The sequence below is a fragment of the Nicotiana attenuata genome, unplaced genomic scaffold (assembly GCF_001879085.1).
Source record: "Nicotiana attenuata strain UT unplaced genomic scaffold, NIATTr2, whole genome shotgun sequence".
Taxonomy (NCBI): Eukaryota; Viridiplantae; Streptophyta; class Magnoliopsida; order Solanales; family Solanaceae; genus Nicotiana; species Nicotiana attenuata.
This window is the reverse complement of record NW_017670822.1, coordinates 328095-346273: the sequence shown is the minus strand read 5'-3', so window position 1 is coordinate 346273 and position 18179 is coordinate 328095. Positions and strand designations below refer to the sequence as shown.

Here is an 18179-nt window from a genome sequence, read left to right as displayed (position 1 = left end):
AAATTATTTCTTATCCACTATTTGGTGTGGTGTATTCATGGGCGGCTCAAGAAGATTGGGGGCCTAAATCCAAACTATAATGAGAGGCCTTAAATTTTTTTTAAAAAAAAATTATCATTATAGCTTTGATGCAAAGTTTTAATGATTCATTTTCCATTAATAATACAACTAATCTATTTAGTCTCTCTTGAGTCATTTTTTATCTTAGGTAAGATTTTACTAATTTTAATTTTCTTCTTTCCGCTGAGAACATTAAACCATTACATAAATTGTAAAATTATTCTATAAGCAATATAGGCATTTACAAAATAATCAACGTTAAAGGTGATACTTTTTTCACATAATCTAAGGATCTCAATATGCACATTCAAAGCTACAAATTATTTTTCTCTATACTTTTAGGGTATAAAAAGAAATAGACCTCTTAATGGTCTATGGCAACATCAATATACATTGATGGTAAACTTTTGCTAACTGAACTAGCTGAAATCAGTATATTATACCAAATAGTCATACTTAATAAAAACTCAAAAATAGCTCATATGTTGAACAAATAGCTTCATTTTTAATTTCTGAATCCTAATAAGATTCTACTAATTTAGATATCTCATATTTTTGGAGCTTGAAATAAATATCCAAAAATTTATATAGCTTTTATACAAGAATTAACTATGTCACATAATACCAATTTAAATTATACTAATAATTTTTATAAAAAATTATATATTAATATGAAAATTTGGGCCCCCCAAAATTTTGGGGCCTAAAGCACTTGCTTTAGTTGCTTTAGGCTTCAGCCGCCCCTGGGTGTTGGCAGAATAGTTAATGACCCCCCTGAACTTGACATTTTTTTGCGAGTGTATACCTTAACTATTCGAAGTCCTAAATACCCCCTTCAACTTGATTTTTTGAAAGTTATTAACTCCTTAACGCGCTACATGGCAAAGAAAGTAACTTCAAATGAGTTTGGGCGCGTGAAGGCACCATTTGATTGCCACATCAATCTAAAATTATCATTTTTCTTAACTGTTATTCTATCTCCAACTATAAAAATGATAAAATAACTTCTTTTTTTTAATTCCAATCCCTATATCACCATCATCATTCCTAATTCCATTCATCTTCCTTATTCTCATCATTTTTTCATATTCATTTTGTGATATAACATCTTCTTCTTGCTTTAGCAAAATAACAAATTTCTCCCTAAACTTACGACATAAATTACGCTTAACAGGCCTTGTAAATATCTCAAATATTGGGTGTATTTTTGGAGAACATTACCCGCGGTAATGGTGTTATTCCCGACATGTGGGACACATTTGGACAGTGATTGAGACCCATTTGGTTTGGACTTGCCGGTTTCTTCCACCGGGGTTATACTCAAAACTGATTTGAGTTAGATTCTTCCACTGGATTCTTCGCCGGATTCTTCCGCCGGAGTTATATTTAAAACTTATTTGAGTTAGATTTGAGTTTTCGCTGATTCTTCCACTAGAGTTGTAGTTGTATTTAAAACTGATTTGAGTATAATTGAAAGGACCCATTTGATTCTTCCACCGGATTCTTCATCGAATTTAAGTTGGCCACTAAAATGTCGTAAAAGCCCTAATCTTTTATTAGAGTTTTAAATTTTTAATTAAAGAAAAAATAATTTATTTTGCCACTGTGTACAACCACATCAGATGAAAAATTCATATGGACTGTGCATGGATGGACAATGCTAAGGTCCAACAAGTTAAGGAGTTAATAACTTTCAAAAAACCAAGTTGAAGGGGGTAACTAGAACCTCGAATAATTAAGGTGTACACTCGCCAAAAAGCGTCAAGTTCAGGTTTTTTTTAACTATTCTGCCTTAAAAATTAAAATGCATTACATAATTTTTAAAAGAATTAGTTATTTACAAAAATGTCCTCCATATTTAGCTTTAAAGGACTTTAAGGATAATTTATCTGTAACTATGCTAATGCATGCATTACTAGCTTTGGTATTGCGAATACCATGGTTTCTTATGTATTGGTTATACATAGGATAATACCAAATAGGTTGTATAGCTAATACTTGCATTAGTAATACATAGATTGAAAAAGTGTACCAAACAAGAAATTAGTAATACTAATACCAAAAGTTAATGCATGCATTATTTTCTTTAATGCATCCTACCAAACGACCCCGTATAGTGGTGATATTAATACTTTGGAAGATTGTGGTTGTGGAGCTGCAAAATTGGGCTTTAAATTGGTTTCTTGTCCAGATCTTGAAGGCCCAAATTAACGTAAAAATTGCACGGGGCGCCCTATTTGGTCGCCCCCATTTAACCTATACCCATTTTTTTTAAAAAAGTTTTAACTTGTACCTACTTTTTAAACAATTTCAGCCCCATTTCTCCTCCTCCTCCTTCTCCTCCTTCTTTTTCTTCTTCTTCTTCTTCTTCTTCTTCTTCTTCTTCTTCTTCTTCTTCTTCTTCTTTCTTCTGATGTTGTTGGTGCTGCTATAAAACTTCAGTTCTGGGATGATTGCCATAAGTATGTTTATCAGATTATTTAAAAATAAATTATAAATAATTACGTAAGTTAGTAGACAATAATTTGTGAATATTTACACGTAATTCTGTTCTTTTCACGTTTATTGTTTCCAAAATTTATGATTTAGATATTGTTGGCAATCTGATTATTTTATAGTAGTAATACACTATGAAACGAATAAGGTGTTTATTTATCTAGTATGTAAGAAAGCCAAGACAAAAACTTCAGCTTATATAGTGCTGAAGTTTTTACAAATGAACTAAATAACTTCAGCATCTTCTGCTTTTGAAAAAGCTTTATGACAAAACTAATAAATCCAGGACAAAAAAACTTCAGCTTATATAGTGGTGAAGTTTTTACAAATGAACTAAATAACTTCAGCATCTTCTGCTGAAGTTTTTGAAAAAGCTTATCCAGGACAAAAAAAAATTCAGCTTATTTAATGCTGAAGTTTTTACAAATGAACTAAATAACTTCAGCATCTTCTGCTGAAGTTTTTGAAAAAGTTTTATGACAAAACTAATGAATCCAGGAAAAAAAAACTTCAGTTATTTTAGTGCTGAAGTTTTTACAAATGAACTAAAAAACTTCAGCATCTTCTGCAGAAGTTTTTGAAAAAGTTTTATGACAAAACTAATGAATCCAGGACAAAAAAGTTTTAGCTATTTTAGTGTTAAAATTTTTACAAATGAACTAAATAACTTCAGCATTTTCTGCTGAAGTTTTTGAAAAAGTTTTATGACAAAACTAATGAATCCAGGACAAAAAAACTTCAGCTATTTTAGTGCTTAAGTTTTTACAAATGAACTAAATAACTTCAGCATCTTATCCAGGACAAAAAAACTTCAGCCCCGTCTACTAGAATGCTGAAGTTTTGCGTGATTGTCTTTGCTACTTCAGCCCCGTATGCTGAAGTTACGCGAAAAAGTGGGTACGCTTGTAATTTTTTTGCAAAGCGGGCACAAGTTAAACGTGACCCAAAAAGCGAGTATAGATACAAATCCCCCAAATTAACAACAGCACATATTTCGTGCGATTTAATGACAGAAAAAGGCCCATATGTAGGTTCGTTTTAAGTGGTTTCATTATAGATTATAAACTCAAGGTTAGCCTTAAACAACTTACTTTTGTATATTGAGGTTAGGAGGATTGCTCTTGGAAAACTATCAGCTATGTCCATTTATAAATAGCTCATTACGAAATTGGCCAATTCATAAAATATTACTAATGTTTGCCAAATATTACTAGCCAATTAGCTATTTGTAGCAAAAAAAAATGTCAAATTCTTGCTTTCTTTTGTGTGGGTGTTATTAGAATAGATTGGGTACATCTTAAGGAGATTAAATCTCAGTTTTGGGATGATTTGGTGAAGTTTTGAGGTGGTTTGAATTGAAATTCGAAGTAAAAACTGAACATGAAGAAAAAACGATATGTGTATCACACTGTGTATCATTTGTGTATCACATATATATCATATTTGTATCAATTGTGTATCACATGTATATCCATGTATACCTGTATGTGAGATACATGCGTGATACATGTTTGATACATGTGTCGCAGAAGAATTTTTTGAACTCGAGTTAATCACGAATTTTAATACAAAACCAGTCCAAATCACCTCCAATCTTCCTCAAATTTTGTATATTGACTTATCTATGTGTTTTCAATGAATTTCAACTATACCCATTGAAAAAGTTCCTTTTTTGCTTAGATTTTTGAAATATTGGATATATTTTTTTTGTACTTCATCACCTTATTTGCTACCTCATCCATGAAATTTTCTTTCCGTCTTGCATCTAATGTTGCTAATCACGCTTAAAAATATGGAAGGTGATTTTTGCATGTGATTCTTCGAGAGAAAGAACCTTATTTGTTTGGTTTTTCAATTTTTATATGTACTTGACTAGTCATGTTAAGGTTGTTTGGATCAGGCTAGGAAGGTTATAATTTAATAGTACTAAAAAAGAATTATACAGCCAACAGTATATATAACTTAAACTCTTTTTATAATCCTATCTTAGCTCGCTTAATCCTAACATGTGGCCCTAGAATCATTGGATTAATTTGGTCACCCTGCATATCACCTGATTTATCTTTCTACTAGTGAATTTATTCACGCTCGCGCCGTCATAAAAATTAGTAGTAAATATACAAAATATATTTTTTGTGTAAGTTTAGTGAAGATAGAAGCGATTAGAAACTTGATGTATATGCACATAAAATTAAATATATCAATCATTTAAAGCACAAATATAAAAACCTTCATTATAAATGTCTTCTCGCTAAAACATTCAAGCATCATTTCTTTACTCTATTTTTATGTACTGTCAAACCCAACTTTTTTATGTACATGTCAAACATAAAATCTTCAATTTCAAGTCGTACACCAGTAACTATTATACTTATATCAATAAGTATTCTTCCATGTTAAGAAAAATTCTTAGTACCATGCAATTCATTTTCCATACTTGTTGTACGAATTCATTAAATAGAACAAATAGAAAAGCTTCATATCTTTAGTTTTCTGGTGGAAATGATCTTCTCAATGTATTCTCACGATTGCTATTTTCATCTTCATGTACCTCACCAGCTACCTTTTGAATTTGTTGTATGTTATAGTCGCTGCCATTGCTAACTAAACCAAGCAAACCAAAATAAATAACGGAATTTTTTTTAATTCTCTTCACTTGCATAATTAACTTGCCTATATGAAGCACCAAGGGAAATGGTTAACATAGCTATTACTCAAAATGATGACTTTGATTACGACAAATGTTTACCAAACAATTAAAAAAAAGGGAATAAAGTAAACTAAGAACAACTTCAAAATAAGAACTCCATTACTAAAATTTCACGTGACTTCCCAAATATGAGAGCAATTCTAAAAATCCCTCGTCATCTAAGAATTCATATATTTGAATGTGGCAAAGAACATTATTTTTCAGTTATAAATTATTGCTTAATGCTAAGAATCAATTCATATATTTGAGTGGATACACCTATTTCACATTAGATTTTCGGGAATCTTGTTCCCAAATAAGTTGGAGAAAAATGTGGTTAGTTTTGAAGTCCCTTCGGGAGCAGTAAGTGGAGCCGCTGTTCGGAGCTCGAAATCAGATGTTATAGGCCTCCAAATCCGGTCTCCACCATTCAAATCGAAAAGCAAGATGTTACAAACACTCAGTCAAAATTTCAGCCCGATTCAACGGTTAACGAATCGGTAAACGGGATTTGAAGTTGGCTGGTCGGAATAAAAAACCTGCAGCAAAACGAATACTTTTCTTCTCTCTTCTCTCTTGATGAAAGCTCTCTCAAAAAAATCACTCTTATGTGCTTAAGTCATTCAAAGACTTGTATCAATGAGCATAGAACAATTCTCCAAGGTTGTCCTATTTATAGATCATGAGTGGTGCTTTCTCTTAAAGCCAAAACCCACTCAAAATAGGAATAAACACTGAATCCAATTCCGAATAGGAATGGAAACCAAAAGATAATAGGATTAGGCCATTGGGTCTTTGGCTTGACAACATAGGCATGTTCCCAACAAACTCCCCCTCCAGCCTAGGGGCCAAATGTGTCTTCAAGTAGAGGAAATATTGACAGGCTTCATGCATGCCAATTTTGTGCAAAGCGCATGCTTATCTGCAAGCTTAACGACGAAATCCTCAGGCTGCTCCACATAAATCTCCTCATCTAACTCACAATGAAGAAAAGCAGTCTTGGCATCCATCTGCTCAACCTCTAAATCTAGACTTGCGGGCTAAGCCTAGAACCACACGAATAGAAGACATCTTTACAACATGGAAGAAAATTTCATCAAAGTCAACTCCCTTCTTCTGGCCAAAACCTTTAACAACTAACCTCGCCTTGTACTTAGGCGCAGAGGTATGGTTATCTTGCTTTATTCTGAATATCCATTTATTAGATAAAGCTCTCTTACCTTTCGGCAATTTCACTAACTCATATGTGTCATTCTTATGGAGTGACTTCATCTCATCTTCCATGGCTTCTATTCAGTGATCTTTGTGAGTATCTTGCATGGCTTCATCATAGCTCTCAGGTTCTCCCATGTCAGTCAAAAGTACATATTCATCAGGAGGATAGCGCATAGATTTTTCCTTCTCCCTTATAGATCTTCTAAGAGAGGTTTCAGGAGCATTCGAAGTAGTTACCTGAGTAGGAATTGGTTGATGATCAACCATAACTTCATCAACTGGAGCATCCATAACATCTCCACCATGATGATTATTTTGATCTTGATCACTATCTTTATTATTGTCTTGGGTTCCTTCACGTGCAATAGGTGTCTTAGCAATAGAAACTGGATTAATATCAACTAAGCTCTCATTACTCTGAGAATCTATCTTCTCACCTTTGTCAATATCTTCAATAATCTGGTCTTCAAAGAATATTGCATCACGACTTCTAATAAGTTTATTGTCAACTGGATCATAAAAACAATACCCAAACTCATCTTGACCATAACCGATAAAGATGCACTGCTTAGTTTTGACATCCAGTTTCGATCTCTCGTCTTTAGGAACGTGCACACAAGCTTTACACCCAAAAACTCTCAGGTGATCATAACAAACATCTTTGGCAAACCAAACTCTGTCTAGGACATCACCATCCAAAGCAACATCAGGAGACAAATTGATTGTCGCGCCCCTTTTTTCCCTCCCCGCATCGGGAGAATCGGGTTAATGACATTTTGGGTATGGGGCAACACGTTCCTTTTGGGAATTGGGTTTTGCATTTTTGAAGAGTCGCCACCTAATGATTTATGGTGCATTAGGACACCTACAAGGCTCAACTACAACTACATTTTGATAACCGAAGATAGGGTAAGGGCTTGAAATTATCCTAAGGGGAAGGTGTTAGGTACCCCTCAGGATCCACTAGTGTGGTTCCCGACCAGACAATTCTTTGTGAATTTGGTGCAATTAACATCTAAGCAGATAAGGCTCAAATAAGAGGGGACTTCAATACACAAATGCTTGAAAGTAAACAAGGTTTGAAAGAGCAATTATTAAAAGGCACATTTTTGAAAAGAAGTCGCAATACTTTAAAAGCAAAGAAAGAGAGGGGAAAGGGGGGTCCTAGGTTTATTTATAATATGGATCACATCAACGCAATACCCGGTAATCACTCCTCAAAGATGGCCTACACGTGGTATTAGCGCACCGGTCATCATATTCATATCTACCCTTCTTACCCCGTTAAGGTACTAAAGCGTGGATTGGTCTCGACCACTATTGCATGCTATTACCCGTCCCATTCCTATCAGTCCCGGAGGCACTTAGGACTACTATTCCCAAAAGGGAGGGATATTAGGCTGACTTGGAGTTTCAAAGGTGAAACAACACAATAACAGGGGAAGCACATAAATAATGAAGGCTCATATATACCTCCTCAAACAAAGCAATCAAATAGCATGACTCAAACAACAAGCAATGTCTGAAAATATTAAGGCAAAAAGGGAGTTTAAGTTGTTGAAGCAGACCAATTTATTACATAACTCAGATAAGAAGTCCGAATCAGGTCTGCCTGCTGGTTGTAGCAATTATTAATTATCAGAAACGGGCTCAGTTTTATTTATTGTTATTACCTAAGGTTTGCCTAAGTGTTTGGGGCAGAATTCTATGAGCATGGTATCTATTACTGATTCAGAATGTGGCAAAGCAGTAACAAACTTAAAAATGAGCGGTTTGAAATCCTATAGGCATGCTTGCTAAACCGTGTTAAATAGGGGATTAAATTATTTAAAACTGGCTCGGAATAGACTGATTTTAAATTAGACTAGTTTCAGATTCTGCAGATGATGGCATCCATTATTGCTGGTTTTAACTCCTATAGACATGATATCTAGTGTTGCTGATTTCAATTCCTATAAAAATGATATCTAGTTGAACGAGAAATGGAAACAGGCAGGTTTTCACATGGGAATTCCTATAGGCATGATCTCTATACATTATACTGATTTTAACCTTATAAACATGATACTCATTTATAGTCGTTTAGATCCTAGAGCATGATGTCTAAGTGGTAAAAACGTGCAGAATAAAGTCCTATAGGCAGGTTATCTAGGTGTGAAGTTGAACTTGCAGAATTTTAAATGAACCCCAATAGGCATGGTATCTAAAATGCAGAATTGAACACGCAGGATGTAAAACAGTCCTATAGGCATGCTTTCTAAATGCAGAATTGAATCATTCAAAATACAAATCCTATAGGCATATTTTCTACCCTTGAGCATGCATAATTACTCATCCCTTCTTCACTAGCCAACCCCAAATGTTCATTACAAATTAGTACAGACCAGTTGCTGAATTACATTAAGAAAATACATAAAAAGGGAAATTACAACCATAGGAAGCCTGATTCTGACTTCCTCTCTGAGTTATGGAACAAAACACCTCAAATACCACTTGTTTCAAAGCCTTTCTCGGACTTGGGTGTGTCAGAGTTCCCTAAGGGTCTCAAGGGACCCCGGGCAGTGCTTACACCCAGGTTCATAAGACCAGATAGAGATGAGTGCAGTGTGGAAGAGCCAGCCCTTGTGTGTCCAAGTTCAAAGGGAGCTCATGGGTCCCAAGGCAAGGCTCACACAAGAGGGGCAGAACTTAAGTCTAAGAAGATAGTGGAAGTGCAGGAATAGAGTTTTAAAACTGAGGGGATAAAGGAGAGGGGTGAAGGGTGATAGGGAAACAGTAATTAGTAAAATACAGAGTTGATAACTTCATACAAAGGGGGTCAAGGGTTGGGAATTCATTGCAAGGAGCCTATGTATTTAGGCAGGGATCAGCTTTGGGCATGCACAGCAATAGAAGGTGCTGGCATGCCTATAAACCAACCAGAACACACAACAGCTAGAGAAAACATGGAGGTTATGATCCCAGAGGGATCAAGTTTGGGTCATGCACAACAATGTTCAATGCTGTCATGCCCCAGACCAACAACAGATACCAAACACATTGGGGATGGGGATTTAAGGTTCACAAGCCATGATAAGTAATTAACAGAAGCATTAATTTAGAACAGAAAAGGCAGACTACAGCATGCTTAATAATGAAACTTGGTTGAATACACACAGGAGACAAACAAGAATGAAAGAAATAGTAAAAAAACAAGTTGTTGTTGATGCTGAAAATTAGTTAGAACATACCAGTAAGATGCAAATGCAGAGAAAAAAACGAGCAAGTTTTCCACAGCCTAGCCTTGGCTTTCAGCCGGCTAGGTAAGGCAGCAATACTAGTAGCAACAGAGAAAAGAGAGAGATTTTAGTGAGGTGTGAGTCAGAACTCAAGTGTTTGTTTTTTTGCCTTGTGTTCGTGTGTTTGAAAGAAGAGAAGGTGGGTATTTATATTTTTGAAAACGAGTAGAAATTAAGGTAATAAGCAAAGGCTTGACATAAACATGGAAACAATCACAATCAGAATCAATTAACACAAGTACTTCCCATTAATCAAGGAAGTACTGCTCAAACGGAAACTAATCAGGCTAATTAAGGAAAGAAATCAGTTTGGGGACAGATTAATTCTTTCCATATAAGAGGCAGTAAAAGTATGAAGGTAAATATTTGAGTCTAAGTACGAAAACATACTTAATTTTGGAAAAGGATTCAAGGTAAAATATCAACAATAATTAAGGAAGGGAATCAATCAATTTGAACAGACTAATAAGATTAAGGTTTATCAGAAAACCCTTTGGCAATCAATCGCAACATTGAAAGAATTCAGAATCAATCAAGAAAGGGTCATGATTCTGCACCTTAACATATAAATATCAAGGGAGGGACAGACATACTAGGCATGCAGGGTCAATCATATTGACAAAGAAGCAACACAAACATACAGTAGCAGTAGGGGTAAGCCAGGATTCAGCAGTAAAAGAAAATCATTCAAAGATCAGCAATCGAGTAGGTCAAGAAGTCACATAGAATCAAAATGCAGAAAACCAAACTAACAGGTAAGAGAGTCAGAAACACGTAAAGGTCTCACATTAACAAGTGAGGATAACCTTTTAGGAAATTAAGGTTTCAACAGTAGTCGAATTTAAAAGATGGTAAGAACTCAGAATCAGATAAGTCAAACAAGACAAAAAGATTCAAACGCAAAGAGCTTAATCGAACTAAACATGCGTATAAAATAAACCAAAAGAATTTCAGAAGCCCAGGTAGAGCCAGAACACTTAAGGTTTTTAGCATGATGAACCAGGTAGCAGCAAACATGGACAAACATAGTAAAATCATAAAAACACACTGAAAATCGGAGATGAGTTTAGGAAACCCTAATCGTTAAAAATGGAGAGTCATTTTGAAAGAAAAATCGAAGAACCTTCGAGAAACACTTAAAAAGTTTGTAATAAGCACAGATCTAGGATCGATCTGAAAGAAAAATCGAACAACTCTTAGAACTAGGGTTTCAAAGAACCCAGAGAAAGTGAGAAAGGCTTTAAAAGATACCGATCTAGCCGGAAAAGTCAAGGATCTAACTCGAGTGGTCATGGTTGGCCGGAGAAAGGTCAAAGATGATCGGAGAAAGGTCATCGAGCAAAGACTGGACCAAGCCCCTTCAGAATCTAGTCATGAGACCACATCAACAAACACATAGAAGCCATAGGAGGCTGATACAGGTCTTAGGCGACCATGGAAAGCCATAGATTATGGTAGATTATGGGGGCGGTGGCTAGGGTTTGATGTTGTTGTAGAGAGGATTTGGGGGAGGAGGGGAATGCAGAGGCGGCGTAGGGTAACAAATGAAAGGGTTTGGGGAGTAGTTGGGAATTAATTTAGGTAAGGGCAATTTTGGCCGTTGATCTGAGTGATCAACGGCTTGGATTGAACGGGTAAATGGGCGGGTTATGAAGATGGGTTTGGGTTGGGTTAAATCGGAATTGGGTCGAGGTTTAATAGGAATTGGGCCAATGTAATTGGGATTCAAATTGTGGTCCAATTTAGGCTATAATCGAAATAAAATGGGGCTAACATTTAAATAGCCAATTTTCCTATTTGATTTATAAAAAATAATAAAATAATTTCTGGAAATAAATTAATGGTACTAAAATGATTTATATACATAATTAATTATTTAAAAAATACCGGACCTAATTTTATGAACATAAATGGAGTTAAATCTTAAAAGAGGCTAATATTGCAATTATATGCAATTTAGCTTTAAAAATACTAAATAAATTTGTAAAAATATGCAAAAATTTCCTTGGCTATATTTCAGTATAGATATAAAAGTGCAATAAGTGAATCACCAAAAATGATAATTTTGGAAACAATTACTGAATTTTATGGATAAAAATAGGAGATTAAATAGATTTAAAAATCTTTTAAAATTAGGAAAAAGTAATGAAGCACTTGCATATATACATATATATATATATATATATATCATTTTGAAGCTATTTTTCATATTGAAAATATATAGGGAAAAATTGGGTGTCAACATTGATAATATAGGCAACAGTGTTAAGTGCTTCCGCCCAAAATGTATTTGAAAGTTTAGCTTCTGAAAGCAAGCATTTAACTTTTTCAACTAGAGTTCTATTCATCCTCTCTGCCAAACCATTCAATTGAGGCGTCTTGGGAGGAGTTTTCTGATGACGAATTCTTTGTTCCTTGCAATAAATATCAAATGGGCCACAATATTCACCACCATTGTTAGTGCGAATACATTTTAATTTCTTCCCCGTCTGTCTCTCAGCTAAGGCCTGAAATTCCTTAAACACGCCAAGTGCTTGATCTTTAGATTTCAAAGGATACACCCAGAGCTTACGAGAATGATCATAATGAAGGTCACAAAGTAAAGTGCACCACCTTTTGACTTTACTTTAAAAGGACCACACAAATCAGAGTGTAGTAGCTCCAATAAATCGGGCTTTCTTAAGGAAGGATGACTATGAAAGGAAACCCTTTTCTGTTTGCTAGGTAAACAATGGATACGCCTTTTCAGCTTTGCTTGTTTCACTCCAGAAAGCAAACTTCTCTTCGCCAAACACGTAATTTCCCTCTCACTTATATGACTCAATCTTTTGTGCCACAATTCTGATAAAGTGTCACTTTCCATCAGATTTATGGAGTCATTAAGAATAGAGCCTTGTGTCACATATAAATGACTAGACTTGACTCCTCGAGCCACTACTAACGAGCCCTTGGTGAGCATCCATTGGCCATTAAAGAGGGCAGTATGGTAACCTTCATCATCTAATTTCCTGCGGAGATCAAATTGAAAGAAAAGTCTGGAGCATGCTTGACATCTTGAAGAACTAACGTTGGACCATTATTAGTTTTCAAACAAACTGTGCCAACACCAAACACCTTAACTTCACTGGCATTACCCATCTTTAACACTCCAGAATCAACATGAGTATAAAATGAGAAAAAATCTTTTCTTGGTGTAACATCTGAGGTAGCTCCAGAATCTACTATCCAACTCGTCTCATGGGATACCAAATTGATGACATTTCCATCATAAGCAAAAAGAAGGTCATCTCGAATAATAGCAACAACATTGTTCTCGTTATTTTCAAATTTCTTTCCTTCTCTAATGTCTTGCATCAACTTTTGGCAAAACCTTTTGATGTGTCCTTTCTTGCCACAGTGGCTGCATGTAATATTATGGTATTTGGACCATGACTTACTTCTACTTTTACCTCTATTCCTCGATCCTCTTGTTCTATCTCTCCCCCGGTCTTCTGTAACCAAGATATCTGCTTGTGAGGAGGAACCCTGATATTTTTTCCTTACTTCCTCGCTCAACACACCACTCTTGGCATATTCCATGGTCACCTTACCTCCATGAGCTGAATTTGTCAAAGAAACATGAAGAGTTTCCTAAGAGTCTTGCAGAGTATTAAGAAGCCAAAGTCCTTGTATCTCATCATCAAAATTAACTCCCATTCCAGACGTTTGATTAAGGATGCCCCGAAAATTATTTATGTGATCAAGGATAGGGCTTCCTTCCTTGTATTTAAAGGTCATCAATTGCTTTAGCAGGAACAACTTGTTGTTCCTAGTTTTTGAAGCATAAAAAGTCTCTAGCTTTTTCCACAATGATCTCGCATGTGTCTCATTCACAATATGGTTGCGAATATTATCTTCAACCCATTGTATTATATATCCACATACTTGTTGGTGCTCGAAATCCCAATCTTCATCAGATACAGTCTCGGGTTTATGAGCTGCAAACACGGGTAGATGCATCTTCTTCACGAACAACAAGTCTTCCATCTTGCTTCTCCAAACATTATAATTTCTCCCATTTAAACATACCGTCTTGCTCATATTCGTCTCCATTCCGTAACAACCCGGATATATATAACCAAGGCTCCGATACCACTGTTATGTCGAGGAAGAGGCAAACCCGAAAATAAAGAAGATAAAGAACACCAAATTTTAACGTGGAAAACCCCTTCAAATTGAAGGTAAAAATCACGGGATCACAAAGATCCAAAAAGCTCCACTATAATGATAAGAGGGTTATAAAAGTTCTCCAAATTAGCTACACAACAAATGCCAAACATGGAGAAACAAGAGCAACAATTGAAAAGGAGGAGAAGTCACAAAATTGGAGCTGTTGTTCGGGGCTCGAAATCAAATGCTATGAACCTCCAAATCTGATCTCCACCGTTCAAATCGAAGAGCAAGATGTTACGAACACTCAACCAAAATTTCAGCCCGATTCAACGGTGAACGAATCGGTAAACGGGATTTGAAGTTGGCTGGTCGGAATAAAAAACCTGCAGCAAAACGAATACTTTTCTTTTCTCTTCTCTCTTGATGAAAGCTCTCTCAAAAAAATCACTCTTATGTGCTTAAGTCATTCAAAGACTTGTATCAATGAACATAGAACAATTCTCCAAGATTGTCCTATTTATAGATCATGAGTGGTGCTTTCTCTTAAAGCCAAAACCCACTCAAAATAGGAATAAACACCGAATCCAATTCCGAATAGGAATGAAAACCAAACGAGAATAGGATTAGGCCATTGGGCCTTTGGCTGGACAATATGGGCATATGCCAACACCAAGTCCCAACTTTATATATATATATAAGGGAAGTTATTCTTTTCGTATCTTTGTTTTTTCTTTCCTCCTTTTTTTCTAGTAGATAGATGGTTATAATAGTCTTCGATAGTAACGAATTGATATCTTGTTATATTTTGTCCTGGAAATATAAATGAATTGGCTTAGGCAGGTGCAGTATTTTTTATAGGGACATACATTTATGGGAGGCAAAGAAGGGGCCATTTTAAGGAACAGTTGCTCTGCAACTCGCACATGCCCTGCCTTTTGGACATAAATTGAAAATGAAAAGACTTTCATCACTCAAATTGCTTTGCTCCCTCGTGATTTCACACTCATTAATAATAATACATAAAATTGGACCATCACATTGTGTACTACTCCTCCCTCTCTTTTCTAACATTTGCTTTCACATTTTCCATCTCACATAACTAGCTGTTCTAATTTCTAAACTATCTAAATAGTCTATTTTATTTTCTTTCTAAATAAGGAATTTTTAACGTATTGTTCAGAGGCAGAACTAGGATTTGAATTCTATGGGTCTTTTAAATTACTGGGTTCTAAATTAATAATTTATACATATTCATTGGATTTCTTAATATAAATATAGAGTTTGAACAAAACTTAAGCTGAACCCACAACCAGCATTGTAGCTCCGTCCCTGATATTGTTGCTATTCTTGTTTAAGATTTAGGGGTGTCGGCTCAAGTATAAAATAACTACAAATTAATCTTTATGTAAACAATAATTAAAACTTGATAATAATAATAACTAACACATCAGTCACTATTTAAAAATTGCGTTAATATACAAAAAAAAGATCCGCGTTTATATAACTTTATTCGTTAGTATTCCATCCGATCCACAATAAACGATCATTTTATGTTTGACACATCCATTAAGAAAATACGAACTCTTAGAGAAAAAAATATATATTCACTAAATATACCTTAATTAATTATTACCTTGACACATTAGGATATGTAAATAAAGGTAAATTTTGGAAAAATAAAATTAATTCTTTCTTGATTATGTAAATATATACTCCCTCTGGTCCACAATAAGTGATTTTTTGGCCTTTTACTTGTGGTCCAAAATAAGTGATTTTTTCAGATTTCAAGAATGAATTAATTAATTTTTCCTACATTGCCCTTGGAGTAAATAATGTTGGAGTATGTGTTAGGAGTGTTTATGTGAAGAGATAGTAAAGGTTAATATAGTCAATTGCAATGCTAATTAATGTTAAAATGTGAGTTTCTTAATATGTGTGAAAACAATCAAAAAATCACTTATTTTGGACCGGAGGGAGTACTTATTTTGGATCAAAATAACAAAAATACACCTTGCTGGAAAAGAATTGACACCTGGCAGCTAAGTCAAACTTTACACACCACCCACATGGGGTTAAAATAGTCAAATTTTAACTAAATATTGTACGGCTTTTACTAATCCATAAAATTAACTGTTTGTGTGACCCTATGTGATATAAATAATTTGCTGGCCTTTCAGCTTTTGGTTTGTCCCATTTTTTCTGGATTGGCTGGTTTTTCAATATAGCCAATTAATAATTGACAAGTGCCAACCTGCCACTGCCAACTGCTAAGTAGATAGAGGAGAGAGCTGTATATATTGTACTGCTTTCCTGCTACTCTTTACTCTTTCACAGTTCAGCGGCGGTGCATTTATTTCTTCTAATTTTTAACTTTCGTATGAAATTGAACTTACTCATTTTATGACATTATTTGCTAATGTCCCAACTACGCGATAACAACAATAACAATATATCCAATATAATCTCGTAGGTGGGGTCTGGGGAGGATAATGTGTAGGCAGACCTTATCCCTATCTAGAAAGATAGAAAGGCTGTTTCCGATAGATGTTCACGATAAAGTATCACGTAGTTGGACGTGATACTTTATTGTAAACGTATTTCCAAATTTGTGTGATTAAGATTGGAATCTCACATTATAATGTCAAGAAAGTTGCCCACTCTTAGGCCCCGTTTGGCCATACATTTTGGCACCGTTTTTTCAAATCTTTTTTGAAAACATTGTTTGTTCATAGATTAATGATCTATTTTTTGAAAAATTTCTGAAATTATTTTTCAAGTTCCCAAAATCTAGTTTAGGGTAGATTTTGGGTGAAGCTTGTTCTCCCACTCACAAAACTTCAAATTTTTTTCAAATAAAATGCATGTCCAAACATAATTTCAACTTTTAAAAATTATTTTTCAAAACTATTTCAAAAATTATTTTTTTAAGTTTCAATTAAATTTATGTCCAAACGCTAGCTTAATTAATCTCTAAAGATATTTCGGCTAATTAAAATGAAGATAGGGACAAACCAAGATGATACTTGCATGCAAGGACGGACTTGTGATTTTTTCTTGTATTTATTTTTTAATTATTAGAATGCATGGTTTTCCTCCAAAATTTGAAGGCCTATAAATGCATGCACACCAATTCACACCAACCCCTAGTAGAATTTAAGAAATCAGCAGCTAACCTCCCCTCCCCTTCCACCCACCCAACCCCACCCCACCCCACCCCCTCTGTTTCTTGATCCCTCATAATAAACCCTTCGCCATTGACCCCTACCAACAGCCTTATACTACAGCACACTTCCACTCAAAAACCATCACAAATTTATCACAAGAAAAATCAAGAATCCTTCGTGTAGTAAGCCAAGAACTGATAACGAAAATGTCTTTGAGCAAAACTCTACTTCTTGCTCTTTTTCTCCTCTATCTTTCCCATTTCACAACTGGAAAAAAACCAAACAAATCATCATCTTCTACTGACCTCGTCCGCACATCTTGTATGCACGCCAGCTATCCGACGATTTGCGTCAGAACACTTTCCTCCTACTCAGGTTCAGCAATCAACACACCTCAAGATTTAGCTCAAGCCGCTGTAAAAGTAAGCCTTTCTCGAGCCCAAAAAGCGTCTGATTTTCTCTCCGAACTGAAAGTTCAAAGCAAAAGAGAAAAAGGAGCATTGAGTGATTGTGTCGAACAGATGGGGGACACAATGGACGAGCTTAGCAAAACTCTATCAGAACTCAAACATTTGAGCAAAGGGAATGCATTTAAATGGCAAATGAGCAATTTGGAGACGTGGGTCAGTGCTGCTTTGACAAATGAAGATACTTGTATTGATGGGTTTAAGGAAATTGACGGCAAATTAAGGTCTGATGTGAAACGCAAGATTATTAATGTTGCTAGAGTTACTAGTAATGCACTTTACCTTATCAACCGACTTGATGATCCTAGGAACAAAATTGCTACTCATCCTTGATTATTCGGTTGGTTAAATTAATCTTTTTTATGGTAACTATATTTTTATAATATAAACTATTGTAATATTTGTGCAAATGTAATGTAAGATTGTCTAAATTTCAGTTTGGTACCTATTCTTGTGTGTTGATTTTATTTGTTTATTACTACACAAATTGTCTCATTCCATAGCTCCAATTATGTTTTTTGCTTGACATTTCTTGTTTGCTATTGGATCTGCAAATTAAATCCCTCTATTTTAGTGATTCAGTTGAAGTTTTGAGCATAAAAAGAAATGAGGTTGGAATCTAGCCCGTTATTTGTGTAACAATCCTTTTTAGTATATA

The 18179-nt window shown here is 35.0% G+C and overlaps 1 protein-coding gene across 1 annotated transcript; it reads left to right on the top strand.

Moving 5' to 3' along the window:
- Positions 1 to 17085: 17085 nt before the first annotated feature.
- Positions 17086 to 17977, top strand: LOC109243663 (21 kDa protein-like). The gene has a single exon (XM_019410623.1). It carries the CDS (start codon positions 17261 to 17263, stop codon positions 17852 to 17854), a length of 594 nt encoding a protein of 197 aa, XP_019266168.1. The 5' UTR covers positions 17086 to 17260; the 3' UTR covers positions 17855 to 17977.
- Positions 17978 to 18179: the final 202 nt, after the last annotated feature.

Coding starts and splice junctions, on each gene's coding strand:
- LOC109243663 (XM_019410623.1), top strand. CDS start 17,261: ATGTCTTTGAGCAAAACTCTACTTCTTGCTCTTTTTCTCCTCTATCTT.